At 39.3% G+C, this 16,879-nt stretch overlaps 1 protein-coding gene across 1 annotated transcript in view; it reads right to left on the bottom strand.

The window, feature by feature from the left end:
* Nucleotides 1-4,435: 4,435 nt before the first annotated feature.
* Nucleotides 4,436-16,879, bottom strand: part of LOC118500871 (1-phosphatidylinositol 4,5-bisphosphate phosphodiesterase epsilon-1-like) — a 33,883-nt gene continuing 21,439 nt past the window's right edge. Inside the window, exon 2 of the mRNA XM_036027011.1 lies at nt 4,436-9,562. Coding sequence (XP_035882904.1) covers nt 8,012-9,226 — 1,215 coding nt within the window. The 5' untranslated portion in view covers nt 9,227-9,562 and the 3' untranslated portion in view covers nt 4,436-8,011. The remainder of the gene's footprint in view (nt 9,563-16,879) is intronic.

Here is a 16,879-nt window from a genome sequence, read left to right as displayed (position 1 = left end):
ATATGCATGAACACAGAGAAACTCTGAACTTGGGTCTGTAGTGGGGGGAGAGGCTGACAGGGAGGACCACTGAGGGAATGTGAAATCCAAGTTCAGGACTGAAGGATGGGTAGGAAATACCCAGGAAGAGAGTTGGGTTCTAAGGCTGGGGTAGGCTAACTTATGCTGTAAAGGATCAGGTAATAAAAATTTTTGTCTTCAGGCCATATAGTTTTGACTGCAGCTGTTCAAATCTGCTATCACAGGGAGAAAACAGATACAAAAAACAAATAAAGGAATGAAAATTTTTAAAAAAGAGGAATGAGTGTGAAGAGTAAAGCTGAATTTCATATAATTTCCACATGTCATAAATATTATTCTTTTTATTTTTTGAACACTTTTAAAAATAAGGAACCATTCATAGCTTATATAGTTTAAGAATATCTGTATTTATTAAAATATATGGAGGCTTATTGTGTAAATGTACCATAGTTTTTTGATCCACTCATTTACTGATGGGCACCTAGGTTGCTTTCAACACTTGGCTATTGTAAATTGTGCTGCTATGAACACTGGGGTGCATAGGTTCTTTTGGATTGGTGTTTCAGGGTTCTTAGGGAGTGCCTACCCTTTGCAACAGCATGGATGGAACTGGAAAGCATTATGCTAAATGAAATAAGTCAGGCAGTGAAAGACAAATACCATATGATCTCACCTTTAACAGGAATCTAATCAACAAAACAAACAAGCAAACAAAATATAACCAAAGACACTGAAATTGAGAACAGGCTGATAGTGACCAGAGGGGAGACGGGAGAGAATTTCAGGGGGAGGGGGGAAGGGTTTAAAGGAACTAGTATAAAGGACACATGGACAATAACTGGGGGGGGCACGGGGGGTGGGGGTAGAGATAGGAGGGAGGAGGGGAGGTCTGGGGGGTGGGCTGGGATGGGGGTAAAGGGCAGAAAACTGTACTTGAACAATAATTAAAATTTTAAAAAATAAATGAATAAAAATAAAATTTTTAAAAAAGATATATGGAGATTTAGTCAAGGTCATTCCTGAGCTAACAAGATGATATGCATTTCTAAATCATACATTCCCTTAGACCCTCATAGCCACAGCTGGGACTATGGTGAGACAAGTGAGCTGCCTATGCCTCATAATTTAAGGAGGCATTCACTAGTAAGCAGAGGATTGGCACTTGTAAGACTCCAAGAGCGAGTGCTTCCTTAAATCTTGCACTCTAGGAATCTCAGATGTCTCACCCTAGGCTTTGTCCTGCTCCTACCTGTGCATAATAGAGTACATTACTGTGAAGTGGTCACCTCCTCAACCATCAATGCCTTGGATGCCCTCCTTGTAATGCACAAGTTTGCAGATGACAATATGGTTCCCAGCCTGCTCTGGAGTACAGAATTTGGATAAGAAAAATGACATCAGGCAGAAGAGGAGGAGAAACTATGCAGACTGGAGTTTGCAGAGAATTTGGAAGAGAAGAAAGAAAATTTTACTTGAAAGTGGTTTCTGGTGTAGTAATGGAAGAAAGACTGAGAATGAGATCAATGTCCAAAGGAAAGGGTTAACAAGTTTTACTGTGCGTTAAAATTGCAAATCTTCTTTGCCACTCTCTTAACTTTCATTCATTATAACTATATTATACTTATATCTAGATATATATTGCAAATCATGTATCTGATAATGAAATTATATCCAGAACATATAAAGAATTCAATAACAAACAATCAGCCCTGATTGGTGTGGCTCAGTGGGTTTGACTCCCGGTCAGGGAGCATGCCTGGGTTACAGGCCAGGTCTCCGGCTGGGGGTGTGCAAGAGGCAACCAATTCATGTTTTCGTTACACATTGGTGTTTCTCTCCCTCTCTTTCTTCCTCCTGTCCCCCCTCTCTAAAAATAAGTAAATAAAATCTTTAAAATAATAATAAAAATAATCCAATTTTAAAAATGGGCAAAAGATTTAATGGCCAATGAGCACAAGAAAAGTTCATGAAAGTGCAAATAAAAACTGTAATGAGATAACACTTCATACCCACCAGGATGGCTATAAGCAAAAAGATGAACACTAAGAAATATTGTTCAGGATGTGGAGCAATTGGAATTCTCACACACCACTGGTGAGAACGTAAAAAGGCACAGCTGCCTTATAAAACAGCATTTTGGCAGTTCCTCAAAAGGTTAATTAAACACAGTTATATGACTCAGCAATTCCACTCCCAGATATAAACCCAAGAGAAATAAAAACACGTGCCCACACAAAAACTTGCACATGAATGTCCATGTACAAGTTTATTCCTAATAGCTAAAAAGCGGAAACAACCCAGTGTCCAACAACTGATGAATGGATAAAATGTAGCATATTCACACAATGGAATATAGTAAAAAGTAACAAAGTACTGACAATACAGATGGAATCTTAAACCTTGAAAAATATTATGCTAAGTGAAAGAAGCCAGTTACAAAAGACCACATACTATATTGGTCCATTCATGTGAAAGTCCAGACTAGGGAAGTCTATAGACACAGCATAGATTAGTGGATGCCGGGGGAGAAGGGGCAGAATGGAAGAAATGGAGAGTGACAGCTAAAGGGGAGGGAGTTTTTTTTTGAGGTGATGAAAATGTTCTAAAACTGCTGATGCTTGCATATACCTGTGAATACACCAAAATACTAAACTGTATACTCTAAACAGGTAAACTATATGACATGAATTACATCTCAATAAAGCTGTTAAAAACAGGAAATCAAAGCATTTCTCCTTCCCTCCAAGGGTTTCAAAGAATAACTTCTCCTCACCCTGAAAGATGATTGTGTCTTTGTGTCACCCAAGACTGAGGTGGTTTTCTAATTTCTTTCTGAGAGGTTGAAGGGTGATGGCCTAAATGAGAGCGAAAGGGCTGAGGTCCAATGGCTGAGTGTTGAGGTTTGGGGTTTGGATGCCTAAACTCTGTAGGACCCTTATTTAATCTGAGGCTCTGAATGTATCCAGCATACTGTTAGAACAAAGAACCACTGGACAGGGCAGGATTTTGGTGTCATGGGGCTCTTCAGGGCCACCAAATGATCCCAGCACCATTGTGTGAGAACAGCTTTTCAGGGAAGGCCCTGCCTGAGCCACAGGTTAGTCTAATCACTGAGGGGGTCAGGGGATGGTCACTCCCCTCACCCCCTGTGATGCATCAATTCTAGAATGCTGAATCATTTGGTCTGTATCACTCCAGGAGGCCTAGTACCTCCAAGGGACTTAGAGTGCTGTTCTTGAACCAGCACTGAAGTAGATGATCAAGGGGAGAGGAACACTCTTATCACTCATCGTGATGGGGGGTCATTCTAGGGGCAGCCTGAGTCTCTCCTATGTAAAAATGCAGAGTGCGGATTAGATCAGGGCTCCATTAGATGGTCCTATCCTTGCCCATGGGTTCTAATTCTTTTCAGGCCACATTCTAACCACAGCCCACTTCCAGGGGTAGAACCTCTCCAGTTGCCAATTCTCATTATGCAGGATATCTGGAGAAAGGAAAGGGGGGAAAAAAGTCCTAATCGTGATATGTCCTAAGCTAACATGAGAATAACAGTGACCATGAATACATTCATCTTAAACTAGAGTCCACGGTCAGTGCCCTTCCTTCCTTCCTTCTTTCCTTCCTTCCACTCTCCCTCCCTCCCTCCCTTCCTTTTTTTTTTTTTTGCACCAAATCCTATACAAAAAGCTGGTGTAACCATTGTAAAAAGTGTGGAAGTAAATTTACCCTAAACTGTCCCAATGCAGCTAATAAGTGAAAGTCATCCAATTATCACAAAGCTGGCTCCTGACAGCCCGTCATATTTTCCACTGATGCACTAGACATGACTAAACTGTACAGGGACTGGCCGGGAGCTGGATTCCCTGTCACTGTGCTCAGCAAGAAGGGGCCAGCATCATCCTATACCCATGTCACGAACCCGACATAAATCTTAGTCATGGAAGAAGAGGCCTGGCATGTCACCACGCACAGGCTTTCAGCTTAGCCTGTGCAGCCTGTGGAATTTTAACTATTTCAAGGTCCGAAGTGTACCCAAGATGTAGGAAGACCAAATTTCCAGACAAGAAAACAAGACTTGTTGCTTTTTCAACAGCCATCAGTTACAACACTGAATTGCAGGGCTCAACGGATATGTGATAGCCCATAAAAGTTATAACTTAGAAAATGAATTTAGAGTTGGTTGGTCCCTTTATACATAACAGAAAATATAGAATCAAGGACATATATATGAACAAAGACATTTATGTTAAAACTCAAAAAATTTCTATTGCCCCTTAAGTTTAGTTTTCTGTATTAGAAAGTAGAAAAATGTGAAGAAAGATACATTTTAGAAGGAAAAAAAGCAGAAAAGGAACTAGTAACATAGAAGGTGGCTTTGACTTTCCTTTTTGATTTATAGTTTTTCTATTCTCATTTTTTAAATAACACCTCATTTTTCCCGTTTCGCTATACATATTGTTGTACGTTGAATCCTGTTGTGGATCAAAGCAGGGAAATAAATAAAGTGATAACTGCAGGAGCTGATGGACTTTCTGCCCTGGCTAGCCTTGCTTCCTCCACGTTCCATCACTTAGTGCACGCAGAACTCAGGTTACATGAATGATTCCAGCAGAGGCAGGAACTTCTTGCACTTCATATTCAGAATAACTCCAGTATCTAAATTTCCCAAAATTCAGGAAGGAAGAAAACTTTTTAAAAATAAAAACACTCTTAACCAATCTTTAACCTGGAGACTTTAGCCATTTGCCAAAATATACTGTCTTGTCGAGCCAATAAATTGAAAGCAGGAGAGAGGGAGTGTGGCTGTAACTAAATAAGGGATAGGTTTTCATTTTTTATAAGCAGAGGGAGGAGGATACCAATATGATTAGTCAGCCAGCATTAATCCTCATTAATGTCTCCCATTCAAATCCATTCTCCTCTGTACAGCTGTGCAAATAGAAAGTAATTGGATCATTTTGACAGAGGCACCAAGGAAAAAAATTTTAAGTGAGGCAAAAAAAAACTAATTGGACAAACAACACATTCTTTAAATGTGTGACAACAATTGTTCAAATGATCACACCATAGATTGAGGGACATACATTCAAATTAATGCTGCTAAAAGCTTCCCTGCGCAAGAAGCTACCAAGAGGAGAGGTACATGTCATGGACATGTTCACGACAAAGCATGTAAAAAATGGCCAGAGAGAGAATAGCAGCACTCACTCTTCACCAGGCACTGCCAACTGACGCCAGGGACCATGGCTCTTAACATGACATTCTCCTGTTTACTATATACTTGGCATTATGCTTGTATTATGGAGAGTAGAAAAAAGGTGGGGCCATTCCTTGCCCTTACTACATTTACAATCTGATGCGGGAACCACAAGTCTGCATTTTTTAGCTGAAGGAAGCAATTTATGGGATCTAGGGGAAAGTGGCTATAATTCAAATGCACAACTTTTGAGGATTTCTACCAGACTCAAAACTACAAACAAGATACAGGGAGAATGCCGTACTTCAAATAATACTGTCTCATTCCTGCCATGGTATGGATGTTCAGAAGGGTCTCTTCCTTTCAGAAATCTCCCTTGATAAAGAACAGAACAGTCAGCTGTTCCCCAGCTTCATGTTAAGGCTTGATAAAAATGCCCACAGCCTCCCAGAAACCCAGTCAGAGAGGAAAGAGAAGTTTCTGGAGTTCACTCTGACAGATGTGTGACAACCTCTCCCAGCCTCCAGAGACCAGAAGAAGGGAGGAGATAATTTGCATCATCTCTTCAGTTCTTTTCCTTGGAAATTACCATTCCAGGGCATATGACTGACAGAAAGGGGCAGATTTGAGCTAGGGACCTGAGAATGTTCTCAGAAGCAGCACCAGGCTCCAAGAACTGGAAGAGGAGAACAAGCATGTCAAAAATTATACTGCAATTTACAGCAGATTCACAGCCCTCAGGCCTGTGTAAGTGTTGGGGGGAGGGGGGGGGGACTATGATAATGGTTCTCAAGCAACCTACTTTGCCTCACTTTACTATATTTAAATTCCTATTGTGCTCTGAATGTTCAACTTCAGGTGAACATGAATTTAAAAATCACTGCATTTTTAAGTGGGCTGACACATTGCTGTGATGAACTTTTTTCCCTGCATGGACAAAATTCAGAACTCAGTCAGAAGATCTGGGGAGCATGTTAGTAACTGACACCACTTCGTGACTTAGGTTTCATGAGGTATCAGGTGAAGATGCAAAAACAAACCGACACTTCTTGAGGTTAAGGGTAGGTTGGATGCACAGAGAGAAGGGCCTGTAGGCTATTTCTTTTCAGGCAGGCTCCCAGGCCCGCCCTTGACACTCCTGAGAGACCAAGCAGTGTCTGTGTCTTTAGGGGAAAGGAAGTATTTCCAAAATGTCCTGATGAAGACCAAAGAGCTCAGTTTAAGCTCCTGGTCAGTGGTTCTCAACTCCATAGAATCATTAAATCACCAGGGGAACTTTCTGAAAACAATATTCATGTTGAGCCCTACCCTAGTGATTCTGGTTCAGAGGGTCTCGGAGATGGAGGAGCTGGAAACTGTAATTCTAATATGTAACCAGGGTTAGACCAGCATATCAAACACAGCCAAGTTTGACACACCAGGTCTGAGATATCAGTGAGTGTGGCTAGCAAGTCAACAGATGCTGAACTGAACAGGACTTGTCTGTTCCGTTGAAAGCTTACCCTAAATGTTATTTCTTTCCGGATCTTGAAGAACTAAGAGTGTGGACTTCCTGGATTATAATCCTAATTACACCACTTATTAGCTAAGTGACTTTGGGCAAGGCACATTACTTCTCTGAGACTGTTTTCTTAACAATACAATGGGGTTAATAATCACACCAGTACCAGGAGCAGTTGAGATGATAGCATGAAATCAAGAATAAATTATTTGGCCCAGTGCCTGGCACGAGTATATGCACAATAAATATTACCCATCATGAATGATGAAGATGAAAGTAAAAATATGCTAGTTATATTTCAATAAAAAGGATGTTTTTCTAGACATGGTATTTATTCATAGGGTCTGGTTTGAAGGAATTGTGAAACACTAGAATGTAAGAGTTAGAAATTTTGCATTTTCTTCAATTATGAATATAGGCAACAAACCTCAGCAGTAGTAGCAGTATCTGTGATCTGTCAGCAATAGAAATTGCAGATATCTCCATATATTACAGTCATGGTAGAGACCCTAAAATAATACTTATATTTAGTGTGACCAACTGGCCTGGTTTGCCCAGGACTGAGCGGTTTCTCAGGATAATACAACTGGTGAAGCCCCAGGCAAACCATTCCCTACTTTAAATTTAGATTCATCACTACTTCGAAATTACAGCAGTTAGCTTATCACTACTGGATGCCATTGTTTAGTGTGTTAACAAAGAAGCACCTATCCTGCTATGTTGCAATTTCAAAAAATATCTTGATAAATGTACATCCACATAATCTGTGTCCTTTATAATGTTTTGTATTTCATTTGATGCATTTAAAAGTATTCTGAGTCCGTAGGCTTCACCAAATTGCCAAAGGGGGCCCATGGAACAAAAAGGGTTAAGAGGGAAGAAACAGGGAACACTGGTTGGAAAATGGACAAAACTAGACTTTAAATTCCTTTAGGCCTTGCCAACTAAAAACACGACAAAAGAAGGCACAGGGATGTATCTCCAAAGGACACAGCTACATTTTCAGCTAATGGAGTTTTTCCACTACTAGGAGTTTCTGTCTTGTAATTCCACACACAGTAGCCAGGGAATCTCTGTAATTTCTCCACTCCTGATGACACATGTATTTGTATTTTGTTACTTATATTGTTGCAGAGTTAACTTAAACTTGACAGCTATCAGTTGGAGTATCTGTTAGGTCAACTTGTTTCCAATAACTATACAAATACTTCCCCTATGAATCATAATTTGACAGAACTTAAAAAATTCCATGAATTAAGACAATGGAAATTTAGATTTTGAAACATCAAGCTTCAAAAATGATCAAAAGAAACTTTAACTCTTACCGAATACCACTGGGCTTCTGGCAGACTGTGGCTTCCATCTTGCCTAACCACCACTGTTGACAGCTGGCCCGTTCCTCTCCCACAAGGCAATAAGAGACCACTTTGCTTCATATCGATGTAACTCCAAGCAGCCAGTCCAATGTGACCAGAAGGCAGAGTTCTCACAATTGCCCTTGTCCCAGTATACACAGATTTCTTAACTTCCCTGTCATTTTTACAAAATCTTCTCACTAGCAAAGTGGACCGCTCCTTTTTACTTCTCAACAGGTCTTCTACATCTTCACAATTATCAGGGAAGTCTTCAAAGTGGCTCAGAAAGGTCTTGGTAAATGGACTATCAGCAAAATCCTCCCTGCAAAAGCTGTCACTGGAACGTACCACATTGGCCTTTCGGCAGGAACCTTCGCAGCACAAGCATTCATCATTCAAGGTATCGCAATGATCACACTGTAGCTGCCCGTTCTCATTATCACAGCTTTTTGCCAATTGCACTAGTTTACAAGTATATGCCATATAATTTTTCTTTTGTTCCCCACCAACATCAGGTAGTGGAACACAGTTTCCACAATCATCCAAAATCAAGTTATCTGATAGGGTACAGAAAGTGTCTGGCATTCTTCTGTCAAGTTCACACTGAAAGTGAAATACCTCCACGTTGCTCTCAGGGTGTGCCCCACCAGTCTCCGTGATCGCCGATTGAGCTCCTAAGGGACTAATGGCCATGGAAGGTCCATCTATCTCCAGTTGAATTCCAGGGAACACTTTTCTTTCCAGTGAAGAAGGAATTCCAGTTTCCTCTGTGACAGAATCGCATGTTTCATAAAACTGGCTCTGAGGAAGACCACGCAGATCATTTTCCAGTATGTTGTTGTAGTTAAGGTTTTCCACAGAATGTGGCATGCTTTTCTCCCAGCACTTTTCATTACAGTTCTCATCACTCATTATTTTCTCCCTTGATATTGAGAGAATCTTAGGCAAGTTGCTTCCAGAAGATCCTTCTTTAAGTTTGTTCAGTCTTGAGATGGTGTGAGAAGTCTGCCCACTCTGCCTGACAGTGTGTGTTTTTGGAACACTGATGTCCGAGACCCTGTCACTACTTTCATCTACGGCCGACTGAGAAGACACCTCTTTTCTCTGAGTCACAGGTACGAGGACAGAAGCTGCCATTTCTTCAGAAGTCATCTTGACCAGCACAGGGTTTTACCTACTGCTCTGTTTCTCCTCCCTGGGGATCATGTCAAGATAAAACGATTGGTTATTAAAATGGTCTCAGATGGAAAATCCCTCTGAAAAACAAAGTGACAGTTCCTTTGACTCAGGTACATCGAAAGCCAGATAAATGTCCCCAGTTTTTACTTCATGTCATGTGCAATGTTTTTCTAGATCAGGTTTTTAGAGTAGTAGATCAATTTTCTTTCCTCTGTTATTTAAAGCAATTCTTTTGAAGACTTTCATTTGGGATTGCAACTTCTGATCCATCACTGACTTATAATGATTTAAAAATCCAGTTGTTGTTTCCTGTAAAAAAAAAAGGGATATGTCACTGTGAAATTAAATGAATTTTTTAATGGACTCATAATTCTAAGGTAATGCAAAATATAACCAAGTTTGGGGAAGAAGTTTTACAATCAGAAGTTGATTTTACAGTCATGGGGATGTAAAGTACAGCATAGGGAATATAGTTAATAATATTGTTAATAACTATATTTAGTGTCAGATGGGTACTATACTTATTGGGGATGATCACTATATAAGTTATACAAATGTCTAATCACTATGCTGTACACCTGAAGCTAATATAATACTGTAATGTTAACTGCAAATGAAGGGATTTTAAAAATTATAAAAGATAAAAAAGAGGTCAGTTTTAATATTTTAGGTATTTATCTTTCTGATTTAATACCTCAGAACTTCTCTTTCCAGTCAAACTGGAGTAACATGGATCAAATTTATCATTTTCTCTTAAGCAACTGAAAAAATCAGAAAAAAAAATGATATGATTTTCAGAGATTGAACAATAGGCAACAGAGAATAGTGATCCCTGAAAGAAGAAAAAACCAGTTAAAGCCCTATAAATGCTGTAGCTTACAGCTTGAGAGTTTCTAGGCTATAGGAGAGAAATAAAAATTTAGGTAGAACCCAACAGTGTGCCTAATTGAAAAAAAATAAGAATGTTGAGAGTTCAACAAGGTTAAGGAAGCTACAGAAAAAAGACAAACTCAGTAGAAGGGTCTAAGATGATAGCAGGTTTCTCATCAGAAATAATGCAAGCCAGAAGAAAATGCAAAAAAATCTTTAAAATACTCAAAGAAAAAATACTGCCAACTTAGAATTCTATACCCAGCAAATATCTTTGAAACCAAAAATAAAATACTTCTTAGGCTTACAAAAGCTGAAATAATTCATCACTAGAAACCTTCATTCAAGAAAGGGTAAAGAAAGTTCTTTAGGCAGAAGAAAAATAATATAGTATTATTATTATTATAGTAATATAGTAATATATTTTCTATAGTAATATACAAAAATAATATAAAATAATAAACAGAAGTACCAGTGAGATAGAAAATAATAGCAGATAGCATCTATGCAAAGGAATAAAGAATATGGAACATATTAAATATGTGAATAAATACAATTTTTCTTACTTTTTAAATCACTTAAGATAATTGACCATTTAAAGCAAAAATAATAACAATGTATTATGGGGTTTCTAACAAATGCACAAGTAAAATGTTTGACAACAGCACAAAGGTCAAGAAAAGGGAAATGGAAATGTACAGTTATTAAGATTACTACAGACATGAACTGAAATAACGTTATTTAAAAGTAGGCTGTCAGACTTTCAGGTAAGATGGATGTGTAGGTAAGCACACTTCACCTCCATGCACAAGGAGAGCAAAAGTACAACTAAGACAACAAAGGCATGGAGAGGCATGAAAAGAGTAGAGCAGGTGGTCCCACATTCATGTGTGGTGGAGAAAAATTGGGAGGGATACCTAAGAAGTGAGCAATGCCATCCCCACACTAGACCACCCAGCCCAGGTTTCCAGCACGAGAAAGATAAGTCCCCATAACTTCTGACTGTGAAAACCAGTGGGGCTTGGAGCAGTGGCAGACACTGTGGGATTCTCAAGAGACTTCTCCTAAAGGACCCACAATGGACTTAGGACTCAGGCAGACCTACCCTCTCTAGGTATCAGCACCAGGGCAACAGCTAAAAGGGCACAAGCAGCATATGGGGAGAAGGGGAAGAAGTAAAGTTGCTGGCAAGGGGGAGAGTGCTGGGAAGATAGCTTTCTCTTGGGCAATCTCCAGAGGTCAAGCAGTAACACTGTACCCTCTCTGAGCCCTACCCCACACAAAGTCATAAAGTGGTGAAACAGGTTGCCTAACTCCAGTGACTACCCTAAGGCTCCACCTCACATAATTTATAGGTGCCTCTGCTACATAAGCAATGCTACCAAGACAGGGAGTCAAAGTAGCTGTACCTAATATACAGACACAAACACAGGGAAACTGCCAAAATGAGGAGACAAAGAAAAATGGCCCAAATGAAAGAATAAAGAACAAAAGAGAGAATAAATGAACAAAAGAAAGAATAAATGAACAAAAAAGAACTTTTTGTTCATTTAGAAAAAAAGTTCACAAAATGAAAAGCACTAAATGAAAAGGGTATAAGCAACCTATCAGAGTTCAAAACACTTCTTATAAGGATGCTCGAAGAAATCATTGAGTATTGCTATAGTATAAAAAAGACCCAGGCAGAAATGAAGGATTCATTAAATAAAATAAAGAAAAATCCACAGGGAACCAAAGTGGAGGGTATGAGGCCAATATTCAAATCAACAATTTTGAACATAAGGAAGAAAAAAAGCGTTCAATCAAGACAGCAAGAAGAACAAAGAATTAAGAAAAATGAGAATAAAATAAGGAGCCTCTGGGACATCTCCAAACACACCAACATCTGAATCATAGGGGCACCAGAAGGAGAAGAGCAAGAAATTAAAACCTTACTTGAAAAAATAATGAAAGAAAACTTCCCTAATTTGGTGAGCAAAATAGACATACAAGTGCAGGAAGCACAGAGAGTCCCAAACAAGATGGACCCAAAGAAGAACATACCACAACACATCATAATTAAATGCCAAAGGTTAAAGATAAAGATTCTTAAAAGCAGCAACAGCAAAGCAAAGAGTTACCTACAAGGGAGTCCCCAAAAGACTGTCAGCTGATTTCTCAAAAGATATTTCTTTACAGGCTAGAAGGGACTGACAAGAAGTATTCAAAGTGATGAAAAGCAAGAATCTACAACCTAGATTACTCTATCCAGCAAAGCTATTATTTATAATTGAAGGGCAGATAAAGTACTTCCCAGATGAGTAAAACTAGAAGAACTCATCATCACCAAGCCATTATTATATGAAATGTTAAAGGTACCTATATAAGAAAAAGATCAAAAGTAGGAATATTAAAATGGCAACAAATCCACAACTATCAAAAAATGACTCTAAAATACAAACTAGGTACTTCCAGTCAAGATGGTGGTGTAGGCACACATGGCTTGCCTCTTCACACAACCACATCAAAATTACAACTAAAATATAGAATAATCACCACTCGGAACCATTAGAAATTGAGCTGAATGGAAGTCTGACAACTACAGAATTAAAGAAACCATATCCATCCAGATTGGTAGGAGAGGCACAGATGCAGAACAAATCGGTCCCACACCCATGTGTTGTGGAAAAAATCTAGGAGGGAATACCTTGGGAGTGAGGAGTCCCAGCCCTAAACCAGACTCCCCAGCCCAGGGTTCCAGTGACAGGAAGATAAGTCCCCACAACTTTGGGTTTAAAAAGCCAGTGGGGATTGAGTTGGTGGAAGAAACTTCCAGAGCCCCAAGTAGTTTCTCTTAAATAACCCACACTTAGACTCACCTACTCAGACTCACTACTTCTGAGCTCCAGGACCAGGCAGCATCTTAAAAGGCACCAGTGGCATACTGGAAGAAACTGAAGTGTCTGGCATCAAAGTGAGCAGCGACCATTGTCCTTTTTCTAAACACTCCCCCCATACAGACAGCAAGCTGGTACCATATCTGAGATTCCACCAACCTGGCTAACACTGTTTGACCCACCTTGGGGATCCCCAGAGACTCTGCCCCCCCCAACTTAGGGGCCCACCCAAGCTGCTTTTCCATATGAAGGGCTGGTCTTAGCTCATGCTTCACAACTTCCTAAATCCTCTCAAACAAGCAACAGTTGGTCTCAGGGAGCCCCAGGCCTGGCACCAATAGCAACCAGCCTAGATTTACAGTTTGGCTTCTCCTGGGAATCTCCAAGCCCAGCATAAGCAACAGCCATCTCAGATTGCTTTATAGCTCAGGCAGGATGACCCTGAGAAAAATAAAGATGGGGGCTGACCTTGGCCTGCACCACCCAGGAAACCCCAGGGCCAGTGCATGCAGTGGACAGCAAAAGATCACATCAGAGCACTACCACCCTGCCCCTGCACAACTGCTCCTTCATGGACAGTAGAGGTTTGTTGGCAGTGGTCACAGCCAATCCTTGCAGCTGACTGGCCTGGGTAAATCCCTGCCATTGACCTGCCAATAGCAATCAAGGCTCAATTACAAGGGAAGGGTGTACTCAGCCCACCTGAAGGGCATACCTTGAGTACCTAACTTGGGTAATAGGGGTACCTTGAGTACCTAACTTGTGCCACTGGACCGTACAGGACACCTACTACATTAGGCCACACTACCAAAACATGGAGTCAAAGCAGCTCTGTCTCATACATAGAAACAAACACAGGGAGGCTGCCAAAATGAGGAGACAAAGAAACATGGCCCAAACGAAAGGTCAGATCAAACCTTCAGAAAAAGAGCTAAACAAAATGGAGATAAGCAATCTATCAGATACAGAGTTCAGAACCCTGGTTATAAGGATGCTCAAGGAGCTTGGTGAGGACTTTACCAAGATAAAAAAAAAGTCCAGTCAGAAAACGAAGGACACCATGGGAAGCAACAGTAGAGTAGATGAAGCCAAGAATCAAATCAATGATATGGAACATAAGGAAGCAAAAAACAACCAATTATCACAACAAGAAAAAAAAGAATCTAAGAAAACAAGGATAGTGTAAGCACCCTTGGGACAACTTCAAACATTCCAACATTGTATCACAGGGGTGCCAGAAGAAGAGAAAGAGCAAAAAATTGGAAATCTATTTGAAAAAATAGACTTTTCTATCCAAAATGAAAGAAATCTTTCCTAATTTGATGAAGGAAATAGACATGCAAGTCCAAGAACCACAGAGAATCCCAAACAAGATGGATGCAAAGAGGTCCACCCCAAGACACATAATTAAAATGCCAAAGGTTAAAGATAAAGAGAGATTCTTAAAAGTAGCAAGAAAAAAGAAGTTAAGTTACTTACAAGGGAGTTCCCATAAGACTGTCAGCTGATTTCTCAAAAGAAACTTTGCAGGTTAGAAGAGATTGGCAAGAAATATTCAAAGTCATGAAAGCAGGAACCTACAGCCAAGATTGCTCTACACAAAAAAGCTATCATTTAGAATCAAAAGGTAGATAAAGATTTTCCCATACAAGAAAAAATTAAAGGAGTTTAGCATCATCAAACCATTATTATATGAAATGTTAAAGGGACTTATTTAAGAAAAATAAGAAGATTCAAATGGCAATAAATACATATCTATAAACAATTGAATCTAAAAAACAACCTAAGCAAACAAGAAGAACAGAGACAGAATCATGGATACAGAGACTGTTTTGATGGTTGCCAGATGGGAGGGGCGTGTGGGAGAATGGCCAAAGAGGTGAGGGGATTAAGAAGTACAAATAGGTAGTTACAGAATAGCCATGGGGATGTTAAATACACTATAGGAAATGGAGTAGCCAAAGAACTTAGCAGTCACTACCATGGACATGAACAATGGTGGGAGGATTGCCTGTGAGAGGGGGTTGTGCTGGGGGAGGGGGAGGGCAAAGGGGGAAATCAGGACAACTGTAATAGCATAATCAGTAAATTATTATTAAAAAAGAAAAAGATGAACCTTAATCCCTTCCTCACACCACACATAAAAGTTAAAATGGATCATAGTCCTAAATATAAAAGCCAAAATTATAAGACTTCTAGTGTCACAGGTTCGATTCCCAGTCAGGGTACATGCCTGGGTTGCAGGCCATGACCCCCAGCAACCGCACATTGATGTTTCTCTTTCTCTCTATCTCCCTCCCTTCCCTCTCTAAAAATAAATAAATAAAATCTTTAAAAAAAAGACTTCTAGAAGAAAACATAGGAGAAAATCTTTACAACCATTTGAGTAACCAAAAATTCCTTAGAATGAACCCCAAAGCACTAATCATAAAGGAAATACTGAACTTCACCAAAGTTAAAAGTATCTGCCCTGACAAATGTGGCTTAGTTGGTTGGATGTTGTCCTGCAAAGTGAAAGGTCGCTGGTTAAGTTCTGTCCCGGTTGGTGCTCATACAGGAAGTGACTAATCGATGTTTCTCTCTCTCTCTATCTCCCTCTCTTCCCCTCTCTCTAAAACTAAATAAAATCTTTTAAAATATTAAAAATCTGTTCTTCAAAAGGTAAGACATAGAATGGTAGATAATATTTGTAATATAAATATTGAACAAAATATTTTACATCCAGAATATATTTAAAAACTCTTAAAACTCAATAATAAAAATAGCCCTATATTATAAATGGGCAAATGTTTGAATAATCACTTTGCAAAAGAAGAAATACAAATGACCTACAAGATTATGAAAAGAAAATGTTCAACATCATTGGTCATCAGGAAAATACCAATTAAAATCACAATAAGATAGCACTTCATTCCTACTAGAATGGCTAAAATTAAAATGACTGGCCATTCCAAAGCTAGTAAGACTGTGCAGCCACTGGAATATTGTGGTAGGACTATAAAATGGCACAGCTGCTTCAGCAAATGCTTTGGCAATTTATTATAAAGCTAAACATACCTTACCATATAACCCAAAAATTTACTCAAGGCAGAAAAGTAAAAGCATGTATCCACAAATTGACTTGTATTCAAATGTTTCTATCAGCTTTATTCATAAAAGCATCAAACTGGAAACCACTCCAAAGTCTAGCAACAGATGAATAAAACAACCTGTGGTATAGTCACACAATGGAATACTGCTCATCAGTAACAGAAATGGTCTTTTGATTATGTAACAAACATGGATGAATCTCAAAAACATTAGCTTGTGTAAAAGATGTCAACCACTGAATGATTCCATTTATTTGAAGTTCTAGACCTGTGCTGTCCATTATAGCAGGCACTAACTACGTGTGGCTATTAAAGTTTAAGTAAAAATTTATTTAAATTAAGTAGAATTAAAAATTCAGTTCTCAGCTGCAGTAGTCACATTTCAAGTGCTCAATAGTCATATGGGTGGCTGGTGGAAACTGTACTGGATAGCACAGATATATAAAACACTTCCATGATCACGAAGTTCTATAGGACAGTGCTATTCTAAAGCATGCGAAATTAAGCAATGGAGATAGAGTCAGGTCAATCTTGCAGGAGGAGAAGAAGGAGTGGAAAGAGCATAGTATGGTACAAAGGCACTTTCTGAGAACGGTGGAAATGCTGGTTATCTTGACTGGGGTGGTGGCTAAATACTAGCTGTACAGGGTGGGAACAAGAGTATGTTTACAGTTATAAATATGCAAGACACAGTTTATTCTTGTATTATTACTTATTAATTATTGTAATATTTTCCATATGAACATCTGTAAACCTACTTTTGCCCTACCTTCTATACGTAAGTCCATATC

This window comes from Phyllostomus discolor, chromosome 5, assembly GCF_004126475.2.
Source record: "Phyllostomus discolor isolate MPI-MPIP mPhyDis1 chromosome 5, mPhyDis1.pri.v3, whole genome shotgun sequence".
NCBI lineage: Eukaryota > Metazoa > Chordata > Mammalia > Chiroptera > Phyllostomidae > Phyllostomus > Phyllostomus discolor.
Note: the sequence above shows the minus strand (reverse complement) of the source record. Positions and strands in the feature narration are given on the sequence as shown.